This window comes from Pseudophryne corroboree, chromosome 3, assembly GCF_028390025.1.
Source record: "Pseudophryne corroboree isolate aPseCor3 chromosome 3, aPseCor3.hap2, whole genome shotgun sequence".
NCBI classification, from domain to species: Eukaryota; Metazoa; Chordata; class Amphibia; order Anura; family Myobatrachidae; genus Pseudophryne; species Pseudophryne corroboree.
In genome coordinates, this window is record NC_086446.1 from 452,220,069 (window position 1) to 452,235,405 (window position 15,337).

The 15,337-nt window shown below is 45.9% G+C and overlaps 1 protein-coding gene across 1 annotated transcript in view; it reads left to right on the forward strand.

Moving 5' to 3' along the window:
- Window positions 1–12,265, forward strand: part of SRP68 (signal recognition particle 68) — a 137,862-nt gene extending 125,597 nt beyond the window's left edge. The window contains exons 14-16 of the mRNA XM_063960561.1: window positions 1,262–1,337; window positions 10,410–10,462; window positions 11,513–12,265. Of these exons, the coding sequence (XP_063816631.1) occupies window positions 1,262–1,337; window positions 10,410–10,462; window positions 11,513–11,740 (357 nt within the window). The 3' untranslated portion in view covers window positions 11,741–12,265. The remainder of the gene's footprint in view (window positions 1–1,261; window positions 1,338–10,409; window positions 10,463–11,512) is intronic.
- Window positions 12,266–15,337: the final 3,072 nt, after the last annotated feature.

The window sequence follows — 15,337 nt, forward strand, 5'->3', positions numbered from 1 at the left end:
CCACCTTAATCTGGAGATTGTGGTTTCGGCCTTTGCCTCTCCTGATTTGTCTTCCAAAGAACGGTCCTTGGATGTGGTACGGACTCTCCGTATCTACGTGAAGAGAACTGCCTCCATCAGGAAGTCGGATTCTCTTTGTACTGTTTGGTTTTCACAAACGTGGCTGGCCTGCTCACAAGCAGACCTTGGCCATATAGATTAGAATGGTGATAGCACATGCTTATGTACAGGCTGGTCGCCCAGCTCCTGCTACTATTTAGGCCCATTCTACTCGGCCTGTTGGACCTTCTTGGGTGGCCCGCCGTGGTGCGTCCCTTGAACAATTGTGTAATGCGGCTACGTGGTCCTCAGTGAACACGTTCATAAGGTTCTATGCCTTCAATACTTCCGCCTCCCAGGATGCTTCCTTTGGACGCTGGGTTCTTGTGCCCGCTACAGTGCATCCCCTCCCATAAGGAACTGCTTTAGGACATCCCCCGATGTGTTAATCCTTGTGGAGCACAGTGTACCCCGCAGCAGAAAATGAGATTTATGGTAAGAACTTACCATTGTTAAATCTCTTTCTGCGAGGTACACTGGGCTCCACAAGGCGCCCACCCTGACGCACTTGTCTTTTTTGGGTTGGTATGGCGTTAGCCGCTGACAACCTCTCCTGTGGTGTGTGTGTGTGGTGTATATGGCTACTAACGATTGTCGTCTCTTTTACCTGCTACTGCATTGGGCTAGTTAATAAAACTGAGCTCCTGTGCACGGAGGCGGGGTGATATAGGAGGCGGCGCTATGCATCTTGGGAAGAAGGTTAAAGCTTTGAGCCTGTTGGTGCCTCGAATCAAGATCCTACTGTACACCCCGATGCTAATCCTTGTGGAGCCCAGTGTACCTCGCAGAAAGAGACTTTACAATGGTAAGTTCTTACCATAAATCTCGTTTTTTTTCAGCATGCCTGAGATCGAGAACTTTGCTTTGTGATGGTTCAGTGTAAAACTTTTTTTTTTTCATGCACAAAATTACCAAAACTACTGTATAAAATTACCTTAAGGCTGTGTGTATATGAAACATAAATGTATTTCCCCAAGATATCTCATTATAGTATGCAAATATTCCAAAATACATTGTCCTAAATCCAGTATACGTCTGCTTCCATACATTTCAGATATGGGAGAATCAACATTTATTGAATATTCTAATTACTACAGTGATTGCATTTTTTCCAGTGAAATGAGATTGTTGCATTTGAAGATTTACTTCTGTCTGATTGTAGGAGTTACCAGATATACAAGAACTGATTAAGCAGGTGAAATCAGAGAAATACTCCCTGCAAGCTGCTGCTATCCTTGGTGAGTCTACAACTAATACCATCTGATCACTGCATCACACTGCCCTTTATTGCACAATACCTGCCACTTAGCTGTGTATCTGCTGTTCTCCTTTGCCCATCTAAGCTTTTTTATTTGTGTTACCTCTTTGGCATTGGTTACCGACATTTACACCAGAGAGCCTCAAAAATGTTTGCTAATTGTGTAATTGAACATTATGCTGTGTGCAGGCTTGCTGCATAAAGGACCCAAGAGGCAACAACCTACTCAGTAACAAGTCCTTATTTGTATGGACAAGTCTTTATTTGGGTTACCTTGTTCTATTCATATTACTCACTGTCGCTGAAGTCTCAATTAAGTGTAGTTAAAGTATTCCAAATGCATCTAATTTTTGGCAGCAAGGCTGAGGGACACTGGAATGGGTTGCAGGTTGGGGCTGGAGTTGGCACTTAAACTACCTGTAACTTTTAAACGTAAGCGCCTCCCCACTGCAACCTCATTATGCCAGCCTTCTTTAGGTGCTTAATGAGTAGGGCATGTTTTAGGGGGTTGCTATGCAGCCCGTGTTGTAGCTTAATTTTCTTTTAACTTTTTTGTTTGGTTTTGTGCCCACTCCCAACAGAGCACATTGTGACTGCAGCAGCTGCGAGAGCTGTCTTCAGCTTGCCGGATTGCTCCTTTGGCAGGATGGAGGTTGCGATGATGGCGGAGACCCACCTCACTCCGGTCTCAGTTGAGACTGTCTGGACCCGGGACTGTGCACTCCCTCACCCTTTTTAGAGGTTGCCCAGCGGCAGCGCTGTTCCGGATGGCCACGCCATCTTACTGGGGTAGCTTCCTTACAGGAAGTGTGCCAGCCACAGGCAGCCCCGATGGTAGGGACATACAAAGTGCATTCCCTACTTGCGCCTACTACCTGGTGCAGTGGGGCCAAGGCTCCAAAGAAGCCTATCGGCTGATGGGGACTCTCTCTACTTAGTCTGGTCGGCTGGTGGTTGCCGCAGGTCAGAGACCACTGGGTGGAGTCCTCTTCAGACGCCTGGATGCTGGGCATCATTTCCAGAGGTTACATCATTGGCCTCAGAGGTCCGCCACCACATCGTTTTTTTGCCACCTCTATTCCCCAAGATGCAGATAAGATGGCATTGGACCAGGCTCTCTCTCCTCTCGGATAGCTTCATTACTCCAGTTCCATATCTGGAACAGAGACAGGATTTCTCTAACGTCCTAGGAGATACTGGGATGGTAGTAGTACCATGGGGTATAGATTGGGCCCATTGGAGCCTGGCATTTAAAAAAATCTTCAGTGTGTGCGGGCTCCTCCCCTCTATGCCCCACCTACAGACTTAGTTTAGAAAAATGTGCCCAAGGAGCCAGGTGCATTCTCTGGAGCTCCAGAGTGTTTTCTTCAAAACTTTATTTTAGTTTGTTATTTTCAGGCAGCACTGGCTGGCACTAGTTTGCCAGCATCACGGTACTTAGGGCGGGGTGGGGACCGAAGCAACCTCTTGGGTTAATGGTCCAGATCTCAGCTGACAGGACAAAGCTCCTGAGGTGTTGTTTCGCATTACCCCCAGGGTGTGCGCACACGCGGACAGCATTCCGCCACCACTAACAGCGCTGAAGACGCTGGTGTTGTGAGTACAGAAACCGGGGTCCCGGTTAGCGGGTCCCCGGTTACAGTTGCACCATTAGGGCGCGGCGGGCACTTGGCTGCGGTGCCTCCTGCGGAAACCCGTGCTGGCGCAGAAAGGGAGGTAATTGCCAGTAATTGCATTTTGGAGGTAATTGCCAGTATAATTATGCACAGGGACCGTGCGCCATAAAGGGGGCGGGGCTTCCCGTGAGCTGGACCATCGGCTCAGTGGCGCCATTTCCTGCTGCATCAGACTCCAGGCTGCATGCAGGGAACCGCTGCTCCTCCAAAGACCCTCAAGTCACCTTGTACTGGTACCAGGGGGATTTGTAGAAGAGGGGGAGCATATATATTGTCAGAAAGCTAGTTACCTTATCTAAGGCTTTAGTTTATGCCTGGCAAAGCACTGCTTTAGCTGTTGTGGCATTGTGTACTGGTCTCATCCCTCTCTATATCACTCCATACAGGCTGTCTGGGGTTCTGTGTTATTTCACTGCCTCTGTGTTATTTCACTGCTACTGTGTGTGTGTTCTGCTGTATCAGCATGTCTGACGGCTGTCTGTCCATCTCGTAACACAAAGTTTTCCCCTTCTCCAGGGGAATCCCTGTTATGTACTCAGTGCACTCTCCCTTCTCAGGGAAACAGCACACAGGAACCAGAATGTCTGGATTCATTTAAGGGAATGATATCTAACATTAACTCTGCATTGGCTACTGCCAGGCAGGAAAGACAAATGCTTAAAAAAAATCTGGATTTTTTTTTAGTTCGTACTGCTGACCACAGACCGACTCCTCAGCCCCCCCTGCTGGTCTCACATAAACGCACACTCCCACATGTACTCCAATCTGACTGAAAATGACATGCCAGATTTGGAAGAGGGAGAAGTAGACGTAGAAACAGGTGGCAATACTCTCTCAGGGTGTGGAACTCCAATATTTTCTATTAGGGAAGTCCTCAATATCCAGATAAAGAGACAGAACCTGATGAAGAGTTGTATTTTTAATGTAACACTAAAATCTACTGCCACATTTCCTGTCTCCAAGGAATTAAACACACTTTTTAAAGATGCGTTGGTTAATCCTGACAAGAAATTGCAAGCAGTTGCTGAATTCCTTCCCTTTCCCCCCTGAGGATAGGAAGGTGTGTGAGAATCTTCTGATTGTGGATACCTTAGTGTCCAGGCTGTCGCGTAAGATTGTGCTGCCTGTACCTGGTGCTATCCTCCTAAAAGACCCTGCTGACCGTAAAATTGAGACTACACTCAAATCCGTTTACACTGCAGTAAGAGTCACACAGAGACCCACCATTGCTAGTGGTTGGATCACAAGGGCCATGGTCAAATGGTCTGGTAATATAATTGAAGGGTTTGACACTATGCCTCAGGATGAGATTCTGTCTCTACTGCAACATATGCAGGAAGCTGCTGACTTCACGAGTAAGGTAATCAAGGAGACAGGCCTCATTAATGCCCGTTTCACGGCTATGGCAGTCTCGGCTCTCAAAGCTCTATGGCTGCGACAATGAACAGCGGATGTTGATTCCAAAAAGGGCGTGGATAATCTTCCCTTCACGGGGGATGCCCAGTTTGGGGAAGAACTAATTAAGTGGATTTCTCAAGCAACGGCAGGTAAGTCCACCTATCTGCCGTCTGCAGCTCCTCCGGCTAGACGTCCTTACCCTGGTCCCTCTCTACAGTACTTTCGTGTGGCCAGATTTAGATGCAGGACCAGGGGTGCCTCAAATGCAGCTAGAGGAAATCGAGGTAAATCTCGCAGACCAGCGGCAGCTGGATCAATGGACCAGACTTCTGGAACTTCCTCCGCGTGACGGTTGGCCGCAGCTGCAGGGGGACTTTTCAGGCTCGACTGTAATATTTCGCCCAGGTTTGGCCGGAGTCCTGCCGGGACCCTTGGGTGAAGAGACCTCATATCCCAGGGCTACCGGTTGGAGTTTCAGACACTCCCTCCTCACAGATTCTTCAGGTTAGGCTTACAAGTTTCACCTGTAGCAAGAGTTACCTTGCAGGACGCCATTCAAAAAGTACTCCACACACAGGTGATTGTTCCAGTCTCTCCTCTGCTCAGAAGCAAAGGATTTTATTCAAGCCTATTCGTGGGACCGAAACCGGACGGTTCGGTACGGACAATCTTGAACCACAAATCTCTGAACCCGTATCTACGTGTGTTCAAGTTCAAGGTGGAATCTCTAAAAGCGGTGGTTACTGGCCTGGATAAAAGGGAATTCCTGGTATCCCTGGATATCCAAGATGCATACCTGCACATCCCGATAGGCCACCTCATCAGGCTTTTCTCAGATTCGCATTACAGGTCGGCCACTTCCAGTTCAAGAGCTTACTTTTTGCCCTCTCCACGGCACAGAGTGTGTTCACAAAAGTTATGGCGGAAATTATGCTGCAACTCCGCATGATGGGAGTGAACATAGTCCCTTACTTGGGCAATCTCCTCATAAAAGCGGTGTCCAGGGAGCGTCTGTTGCAAAGCATCAACCTGGCTGCGCGTCTTCTTACGGACCACGGGTGGATCCTAAATTTACAAAAATCACACCTGCATCCGTCGCAGAGACTTCAGTTCCTGGGGATGATACTGGACACACTGTCTCAGAAAGTATTTATCCCTATGGACAAAGCCTTGATAATTCAGGCTATGGTCTGTTCCTTGCTCAAGCCCCGCAAAATCTTGGTGCACCTATGCATCCACCTACAAGGAAAGATGGTGGCCTCCTACAAGGCAATTCAGTACGAGGATTTCCCTGTTATGGTGGCTACAAATCTCTTGCCTAGTGGAGGATCGACGTTTCGGAATCCAGTTTTGGACTCTGTTGACAATGGATGCGAGCCTCCGCGGTTGGGGTGCTGTGACTCAAGGGGCTCAGTTCCAAGGGAGGTGGTCGAGTCAGGAGTCTTCTCTTCCGATAAATGTTCTGGAACTCGGGGCGATTTACAATGCCCTTCTACAAGCCACCTCTCTCCTCCAACATCAGTCCATACAGGTCCAGTCGGACAACACCACGGCAGTGGCATACATAAACTGACAGGGAGGAACAAAAAGCAGGGCCGCAATGCCAGAAGTGTCAAGGATACTCCTCTGGGCGGAAGCCAACGAAAGGGCCATGTCGGCCATATTCATTCCAGGAGTGGACAACTGAGAAGCACACATGGCCTCCATCCAGGGGAATGGGGCCTTCACCCTCAGGTGTTTCAACAGCTGGTTCAGTGGTGGGGCTGCCCACTGATAGACATGATGGCTTCTCGTCTCAACAAGAAGCTGTGCCGCTACTGTTCCAAGACGAGGGATCCGCAGGCTGCAGTGGTGGACGCTCTGAAGGCGCCGTAGACTCACCAGTTCATCTATCTGTTCCCTCCAATTTCCCTAAGTCCCATAGTTCTAAAAAGACTCAGACGGGAAAGCGTTCAAGCAATTCTAATTGCCCCGGATTGGCCTCGCCGGGCCTGGTATGCGTACCTCCGAGAGACCTGGTTAGAAGAGCCCTGGCCTCTACCGCTTCTCAAAGATCTTCAACAAGGGCCATTTGTCTATCCAGACTTACTGCGGCTGTGTTTGACGGCATGGAAGTTGAAAGGAAGATTCTAGCCAGAAAAGGTCTTCCCTCCAGGGTTTTCCCCGACTATGGTCCAAGCCCGAAAGGTGGTCACGTCAAAGCATTACCACTGTATCTGGAAGAAATATGTTACTTGGTGTGAGGTCAGAAAATATTCTACTGTGGAATTTCAATTTAGCAGTTTCCTGCTCTTCCTGCAAGCAGGCAAGTTAGGCTCCATCAAAGTTCAGATTTTGGCTTTGTCCATATTCTTTTACCGAAAGTGGTGTCTGCTTTTCACATAAATCAACCGATAGTGGTTCCGGTGATATCTGACACGTCTGTTGCTCCAAAGTCCCTGGATGTAGTTCGGGCTTTGAGGATTTACGTCAAAAGGACAGCTCGTCACAGATAGACTGACTCTTTGTCCTTTACGATGCTACCAAGATTGGATGTCCTGCTTCCAAGCAGTCCATTGCTCGTTGGATCAGGATGCCTATCCAACAACCTTATTCTTCGACAGCGTTGCCACTGCCGAGTTCTATTCGGTCCCACTCCACTAGGTCGGTGGGTTCTTCCTGGGCGGCTGCCCGTGGTGTCTTGGCCTTACGGTTGTGCCAAGCAACTACTCGGATTGGTTCAAACACGTTTGTGAAGTTCTATAAGATCGATACCTTGGCCTGTGAGGACCTTCAGTTTGGTCAATCGGCTTTGCAGGAGTCTCGGCACACTCCCACCTGTTCTGGGAGCTTTGGGACTTCCCCATGGTACTAATACCATGCCAGTATCCCCTAGGACGTTACAGAAAATAGGAATTTAATACCTACCGGTAATTCCTTTTCTTGTAGTCCGTAGGGGATACTGGGCGCCCGCCTCAGTGCTTCGTGTTTCCTGCTTACCTTGTTGTAAGTATTCTTGGTTGTGTCTGCTGTTGCTGTCCCTGTTCTTGTTGTGGTTAGCGTTGCTATCCTTGTTACTGTTGTGTGTTGGTTTGTTGCCTCACCGCTATTCTTGTCTATTTTCCTTTTCTCAAAGTATGTCCATTTCCTCCAGCACCGTTTTCCTAGACTAGACCTAGATTCTGCAGGAGGTGCATAGAGGGAGGAGCCAGTACACACTTAAGATTTCTTAACGTGCCAGGCTCCAATGGACCCAATCTATACCCCATGGTACTAATACCATCCCAGTATCCCCTACGGACTACGAGAAAAGAAATTGCCGGTAGGTATTAAATTCCTATTTTTACTCCATCTTGTTTGGAAGCCAAATGGCTAATTTTGCCCATACTTGAATCTTTGCACCTTGAACAATACAGTAGGTTGTGGTTTGATCATTTTCAAATGAAACCTCCTATCAGTGACCCACAGCATAGAAATTTGTGGCCTCACTGGACGTCAGGAAGCATATCTTCATGGTCCAGTTTGGGCAGGTCATATTTCTCTCCATCGTTTTACAGTCTGATCTGATCACTGTCAATTCCAGGCCCTATCATTCGGTATAGCCATAGCTCCATGCGTTTTCACCAAGATTATGCCGGTAATGGTGAGTTTGCTGTGCAAAGAAGGTATGACAGTCATAACCTTCTTTGGACGATCTGCTTGTGAAAGCTGATTCTGTTTCACAGTTACAAAAACACCTAGATCGCACAATACAGGTACTTCAGGATCATGACTGGATCCTGAAATTAGAGAAGTTTCACCTAATTTCTTGTTAGCGCCTTCCGTTTCTGGGGGGTGGTCTTCTACAACTCTTTCCAGAGAATTCTTGCCGGAGTCCAAAGCACGGACCTTACAGAACTTGATCGCAACGGTACTGTTGGTGCCTTGCCCGTTTTTCTTGTTGTTCATGAAGTTGTTGTCCACGATGCTCTCCACCTTTCAGAATGCCAGGTTCGAGTGGGAAATTCTCCAAACTTGGACAGGATGCTTGGCATTCCTCATTTCTCATTACATCCAACAGCACTCTTCAGTCTCTCCATTGGTGGCTACTGTACGATGATCTTCTCTAGGGACGATAATTGAATACTCCGGATTAGGTCACCACGGACATGAGTCTCCTAGGTTTGGGAGCCGTGAAGTTACATCTACGGCTCCAAGTCCTTTGGTCATTGTCTGAGACGGCTCAAAGCCTTTTTTCTGGTTCTCTTGAGAGCCCGGTGCGTCCTAGATAGATGGCAGGTTCATATTCAGTCAGACGCATCGATGGTGGCATATGTAAATCATCAGGGAGGCACAAAGAGCATGGCAGCAATGGTGGAGGCATCCTGCATTCTTTCCTAGGTAGAGGCCTTTTTTTTTACTAATGGGAGTGGTCTCTCAATCCACATGTCTTCCATCAATTAGTTAGTCAGTGGGGCCTCCGGCAGGTGGATCTCATGGACTGTTGACACAACTTCAAGGTTCCATAGTTTTGTGCAAGATCCCAGCACTCTCTGGCTTTTGCAATGGATGCCATGACTGTTCCCTGGGATTTTCATCTAACATATCTGTTACCTCCGACCCCAATGTTGCCTAGGGTTCTCAAGCGCATCAAGGATCAGCGGGTGACTGTAATCCTAGTGGCTCCAGACTGGCCACGTAGACTGATCCCAGGTGGCATCTTCCACTACGACCAGACCTGCTGCTGCAGGCTCCATTTCTACACAAGTACCTCCCTCGGTTAGCTTTAACGGCCTGGCTTTTGAGACCAAGGTTTTGAAGGCTAAAGGTTTTTCTCTCTCTGTAGTTCATACTATGCTGCAAGCCTGGAAACCGGTTTCATCAAGCAGTTGCCACAGAGTATGGAAAATCTTCATCTTGTGATGTGAACAGGGAAGGGTTCATTTGAGCATTTAGATTCAGCAGATCTTCAGTGTGTTACTTGGAAGCTGGTCTTGCTTTTGGCTATTACCTCAGCTTTGTGTGTGGCCGACTTGGGAGCTTTGTTTTGCAAGCCGCCCTTTCTCATATTCCATGACAATTGAGCGGTTTTCCGTACAGTTCCTGCATTCCATCCGAAGTTTGTTTTTTGCCTTCCACTTAAACCAGGAAATTATCCTTCCAGTTTTTCCTCCTTCAACTTCCCTGGGCCGGGATGGTCTAGCTCTGGTAGACGTAGTTTGAGCTCTTCGGATTTACATTGACAAGACTTCTTCTGTCCACCCACATATTCTTATTTCTTTACGACGCATATTAACACGATTGCCTTGCTACAAAGGAGAACATTGCGCGTTGGATCCGCTCAGTCAAGCCTATTTTAGTGCGGGGTGACCAGCACCAAACCGGGTGTTGGCACATTCCACTAAGGTGGTGGCAACCTCATGGGCAGCGCTATACCATGCCTCAGCAGAAATGGTCTGTTATGCAGCTACTTTGTCTTCTTGTCTACATGTTAACTAATTTTTACTGTTTTGCCTCTGGTGATGCCCACTTTGAGCGTACAGCTGTTCGGTCAGGCAGCCTGAGCGTTCTCTACCCTCAGGGCAGCTGTTGAGTGTCCCATGGTCCAGTGTCCCTCAGCCTTGGTGCCAGAGAAAAATTTTGGTCACTTACTGCTACATACTTTTCTCTTAAGCAGTCTGGGGGACTCTGCATTTCCTCCCTCATGCTCGGTTTTGCAGGGTTTTGGTTATTGACAGTCTTTCTCCTATTGTGTTTTTTTTTTTTTATTATTCTAGCCGTCTCGTTGGGTAACTGCTACTCCTAACCGTTTTTTTTTTTTTTTTTTTTTTAGTAGTACACTAATTGCTCTGTGTCCAGTAAAGTAGAATTGGTCACACTTTTTATGAGAAAATACGTGTAGAAAATATTCCCATATCTGTTGGGTTTTCTTTCTGTTTCAGTACTTTGTTTCTACATGTGTTTTGTTCGCCTTTTTTTTATAGCGATGCTTAACATTACTATTTTTTTTTTTTTTTCAGACTCAACAGACACCTCAGAAGAGGTTTCACCCTCTCTGACAAAGGAGAACAAGGTAAGTTTACCATCACCATCATTTCTCTGGGCAGGAAAATATTTGCAGGGGAATGGAGCACATGTAGATTGTAGTCTTCAGTTAACTGTAAACACGCCATCTCCACCAGCACATCATTCCCTCACCACCCAGCATAAACCTCTCCCTGCACTTGAGTTTAAACACAATGATGTTGGGATGACACATTATTGGAAATGGTTTTATTTTGTCACTCTCCAGCTATTCCAATGGTTAAACCACATAAATGGTCGTCTGTAGATACAACCATTATCCTCTCAAAGTGTATGTCTACATAAGTAAAAATTGTATAGGTAAAGAACAAAAAATATATATTATTGTTACTTATAAAGTGCCAGCTTACTCAATCACACTTAATAATTTGGAACAAACACAATAATAGGGCTCTGCTTAACATATAGTCATATTAGAGATACAGGTTGAGTCTCCCTTATCCAAAATGCTTGGGACCAGAGGTATTTTGGATATGGGATTTTTCTGTATTTTGGAATAATTGCATACCATAATGAGATATCATGGTGATGGGACCTAAATCTAAGCACAGAATGCATTTATGTTTCATATACACCTTATACACACAGCCTGAAGGTAATTTTAGCCAATATTTTTTATAACTTTGTGCATTAAACAAAGTGTGTCTACATTCACACAATTCATTTATGTTTCATATACACCTTATACACACAGCCTGAAGAACATTTAATACAATATTTTTAATAACTTTGTGTATTAAACAAAGTTTGTGTACATTGAGCCATCAAAAAACAAAGGTTTCACTATCTCACTCTCACGCAAAAAAAGTCCGTATTTCGGAATATTCCGTATTTCGGAATATTTGGATATGGGATACTCAACCTGTATTACAAAAGTCTAATTAGCATTTTAATGGCTTATCATATTTTATCTCTCTGTAAAAGGGAAATGCTTACATTTGTTATCCTGTGAAAAACATGCATAATGTAATAAAAATGATTGGAGCAGACGTTAAATCTGTTTTTATTTTTAATCCTGCCATTTTCTGATCTGTTGCAGCCTCTCTCAGAATGTCTAGATAACTTCTCCCTGGACGCCTCTCTAGTGACCAAACATGCCCGTCTGGTGCACTTTCCTCCAGACTTCCGTCCCATACCCTGCAAACCACTCTTCTTTGACCTGGCCTTAAATCACGTGACTCTGCCATCTCTGGAGGACAAGCTGGAGCAGAAAGCAAAGAGTGGATTAACTGGATATATCAAAGGCATTTTTGGGTTCCGTAGTTAATGAGCTAAAGAAAAAAGCGAGGGTAGTGAATACTTTCACTGCTCAGCAGCTTGTTACCCATCAATTTGCCCCATTCATCCACAGACTGCACAATGATACATTTGCTCTGAGATAGCATAACTTCCACATAAAGCTGTATGTAGATCAATACATTCTTTTAATTTATTGGGAAGTCTCAACCCCATTTATTGACCAGTAATGGGATAGTGACCACTTTCTTTTGCAGTGTCCTAGCAATTCCTTCTATAGGTCAGTCAGGATCTTCCTGTTGACCTCGCGTTGTATCAGAAGTGACCACATTCCGAAGTCGGCACAACAAAATGTGCATTTTAGTTTATCTCCATACGGTAAGAGGAGGCTTTTACCTGCCATTTTCTCCCTTTGTAAAATTGTCACTACTTGTACAATGTTTAAAAGTGCATGACACCATTCTTAAAATTCTTACATTGTACTAAGAATGGAAAGGAAAAAGCTCTCGGATTTTTTTTTTTTAAAGAAAATAAAATGCATCTGTTTTTGGGGTTATCGTTTTGTCCAGTTGTATACAGTAGGCTCATGGCATTTGTCCACCCCTGTTCTAAAGGAACATAAGGTTACATTTAGTGGAATACCTCTAACATTCCCTCTAGGTTAACAGAAAATATAGCCCCTCAGGCACTGTTTTTTCCTTTTTGTATCCACACAATTGTCTTCCTCTATCATCCATCTGGAGTACGCTGCGTCATGACCTCTGGTTAGAGTGTGGGCTATGGAGGTTAGGCAAAAAAAACCCACTTGTCTATTAAATTTATTCCGCTGTTTAAGGAGAGGCACACCATGCTTCTGCAAAACCTAAAGAAAGAAAACAAAATAATACTGCTCTGTAAAGGTATGTCTTCATACACAAAGCCCTAATATGCCATATGGTGCGACTGAGCTGCTCCAACCGGTGTAGCGGAGCCACTTTTTGTTTAAACACAGGTTGAGTATCCCTTATCCAAAATGCTTGGGACCAGAAGAATTTTGGATATTGGATTTTTCCGTATTTTGGAATAATTGCATACCATAATGAGATATCATGGTGATGGGACCTAAGTCTAAGCACAGAATGTATTTGTTTCATATACACCTTATACACCCAGACTGAAGGTCATTTTGGCCAATAATTTTGTGCATTAAACAAAGTGTGTCTACATTCACACAATTCATTTATGTTTCATATACACCTTATACACACAGCCTGGAGGTCATTTAATACAATATTTTTAATAACTTTGTGTATTAAACAAAGTTTGTGTACATTGAGCCATCAGAAAACAAAGGTTTCACTATATCACTCTCACTCAAAAAATTCCGTATTTTGGAATATTTGGATATGGTATTCTCAACCTGTAGTGCATCTTAATCACATTGCAGACACAGCAGAGCACAGCTCCAAGTGTACTAGAGACGCTGGGCTGCGACCTTCACAGCACATAAATTAGATTTAAACATGTACAAGGTCTTAGATGAAAGAAAAAGTTGGAGTGAGAAAAAGACGCAGCCACTGCATTGTAGCACTTTCTATACATATTCAGACTCATTGGAAACAGATGTGTGTTGCACATAAAATGAATGTGCGACTAAGATGCACATTCAAACGACTGTGACAATGATGTATGAGGGCATCTCTGCATATTGTTTATTTTAAACTCTTCAATTACTGTAGGTAAATGGCACAAGATATAACTAATACATTTTGTGTAACTCACATTTATAACAATACAGTACTATTAAAAAAAAGTTTTACAATAAAATTAAATACAAATCTCTTTGAAGCACAAGGCAGTGCATGGACCTCTGTAAATTATATTTCTCTGACGTCCTAGTGGATGCTGGGTACTCCGTAAGGACCATGGGGAATAGACGGGCTCCGCAGGAGACTGGGCACTCTTTAAAGAAAGATTAGGTACTACATCTGGTGTGCACTGGCTCCTCCCTCTATGCCCCTCCCTCTATGCCCCTCCTCCAGACCTCCGTTAGAATCTGTGCCCGGCCTGAGCTGGATGCACTTAGTGGGCTCTCCTGAGTTCACTATAAAGAAAGTATTTGTTAGGTTTTTTATTTTCAATGAGATCTGCTGGCAACAGACTCACTGCTACGAGGGACTTAGGGGAGAGAAGCAAACCTACCTGCTTGCAGCTAGCTTGTGCTTCTAAGGCAACTGGACACCATTAGCTCCAGAGGGATCGAACACAGGGCCCGACCTCGATCGTCCGTTCCCGGAGCCGCGCCGCCGTCCCCCTTGCAGAGCCAGAAGACGGAAGATTCCGGGGAAAAATCGGCGGCAGAAGACTCCGGTATTCAATAAGGTAGCGCACAGCACTGCAGCTGTGCGCCATTGCTCCCACAGCACACCACACGCTCCGGTCACTGGTGGGCGCTGGGGGGGGGGGGGGGGGCGGCGCCCTGGGCTGCAATTTGTATACCTTTTGGCACAAAAAGCACATAATACAGTGTATAACACTGTATATGTGCAAAAACCCCCGCCATTAACATTATAAAAAGCGGGAGAAGCCCGCCGCTGAAGGGGCGGGGCTATCTTCCTCAGCACAGCCAGCGCCATTTTCTCTTCACAGCTCAGCTGGAAGGACGCTCCCCAGGCTCTCCCCTGCAGTATACACTACAGAAAGGGTAAAAAAGAGAGGGGGGGCACATAAATTTAGGCGCAAATTGTGATATAAGCAGCTATAGGGGGAAAATTCACTTTGTGTATAGTGTATATCCCACTGTTATACAGGTATAGCGCTCTGGTGTGTGCTGGCATACTCTCTCTCTGTCTCCCCAAAGGACTTTGTGGGGTCCTGTCCTCAATCAGAGCATTCCCTGTGTGTGTGTGTGCGGTGTGTCGGTACGGCTGTGTCGACATGTTTAATGAGGACGCTTACGTGGAGGCGGAGCAGGTGCCGATAAGTGTGATGTCGCCCCCTGCGGGGCCGACACCTGAGTGGATGGATATGTGGAAGGTATTAACCGACAGTGTCAACTCCTTGCATAAAAGGTTCGATGACGCAGCTTTGGGACAGCCGGCATCTCAGCCCGCGCCTGCCCAGGCATCTCAGAGGCCATCAGGGGCTCAAAAACGCCCGCTACCTCAGATGGCAGACACAGATGTCGACACGGAGTCTGACTCCAGTGTCGACGAGGATGAGACAAATGTACAATCCACAAGGGGCCATCCAATGTATGATTACGGCAATGAAAAATGTGTTGCACATTTCTGACATTAACCCGGTTACCACAAAAAAGGGTATTATGTTTGGGGAGAAAAAGCAGCCAGTGACTTTTCCCCCATCTGATGAGTTAAATTAATTGTGTGAAGAAGCGTGGTGTTCCCCAGATAAGAAACTAGTGATTTCTAAGCGGTTACTAATGGCGTACCCTTTCCCGCCAACGGATAGGTTACGCTGGGAGACATCCCCTAGGGTGGACAAGGCGCTCACACGCTTATCAAAAAAGGTGGCACTGCCGTCTCAGTATACGGCCGCCTTAAAGGAGCCTGCAGATAGAAAGCAGGAGGCTATCCTGAAGTCTGTGTATACACACTCAGGTACTATACTGAGACCTGCTATTGCTTCA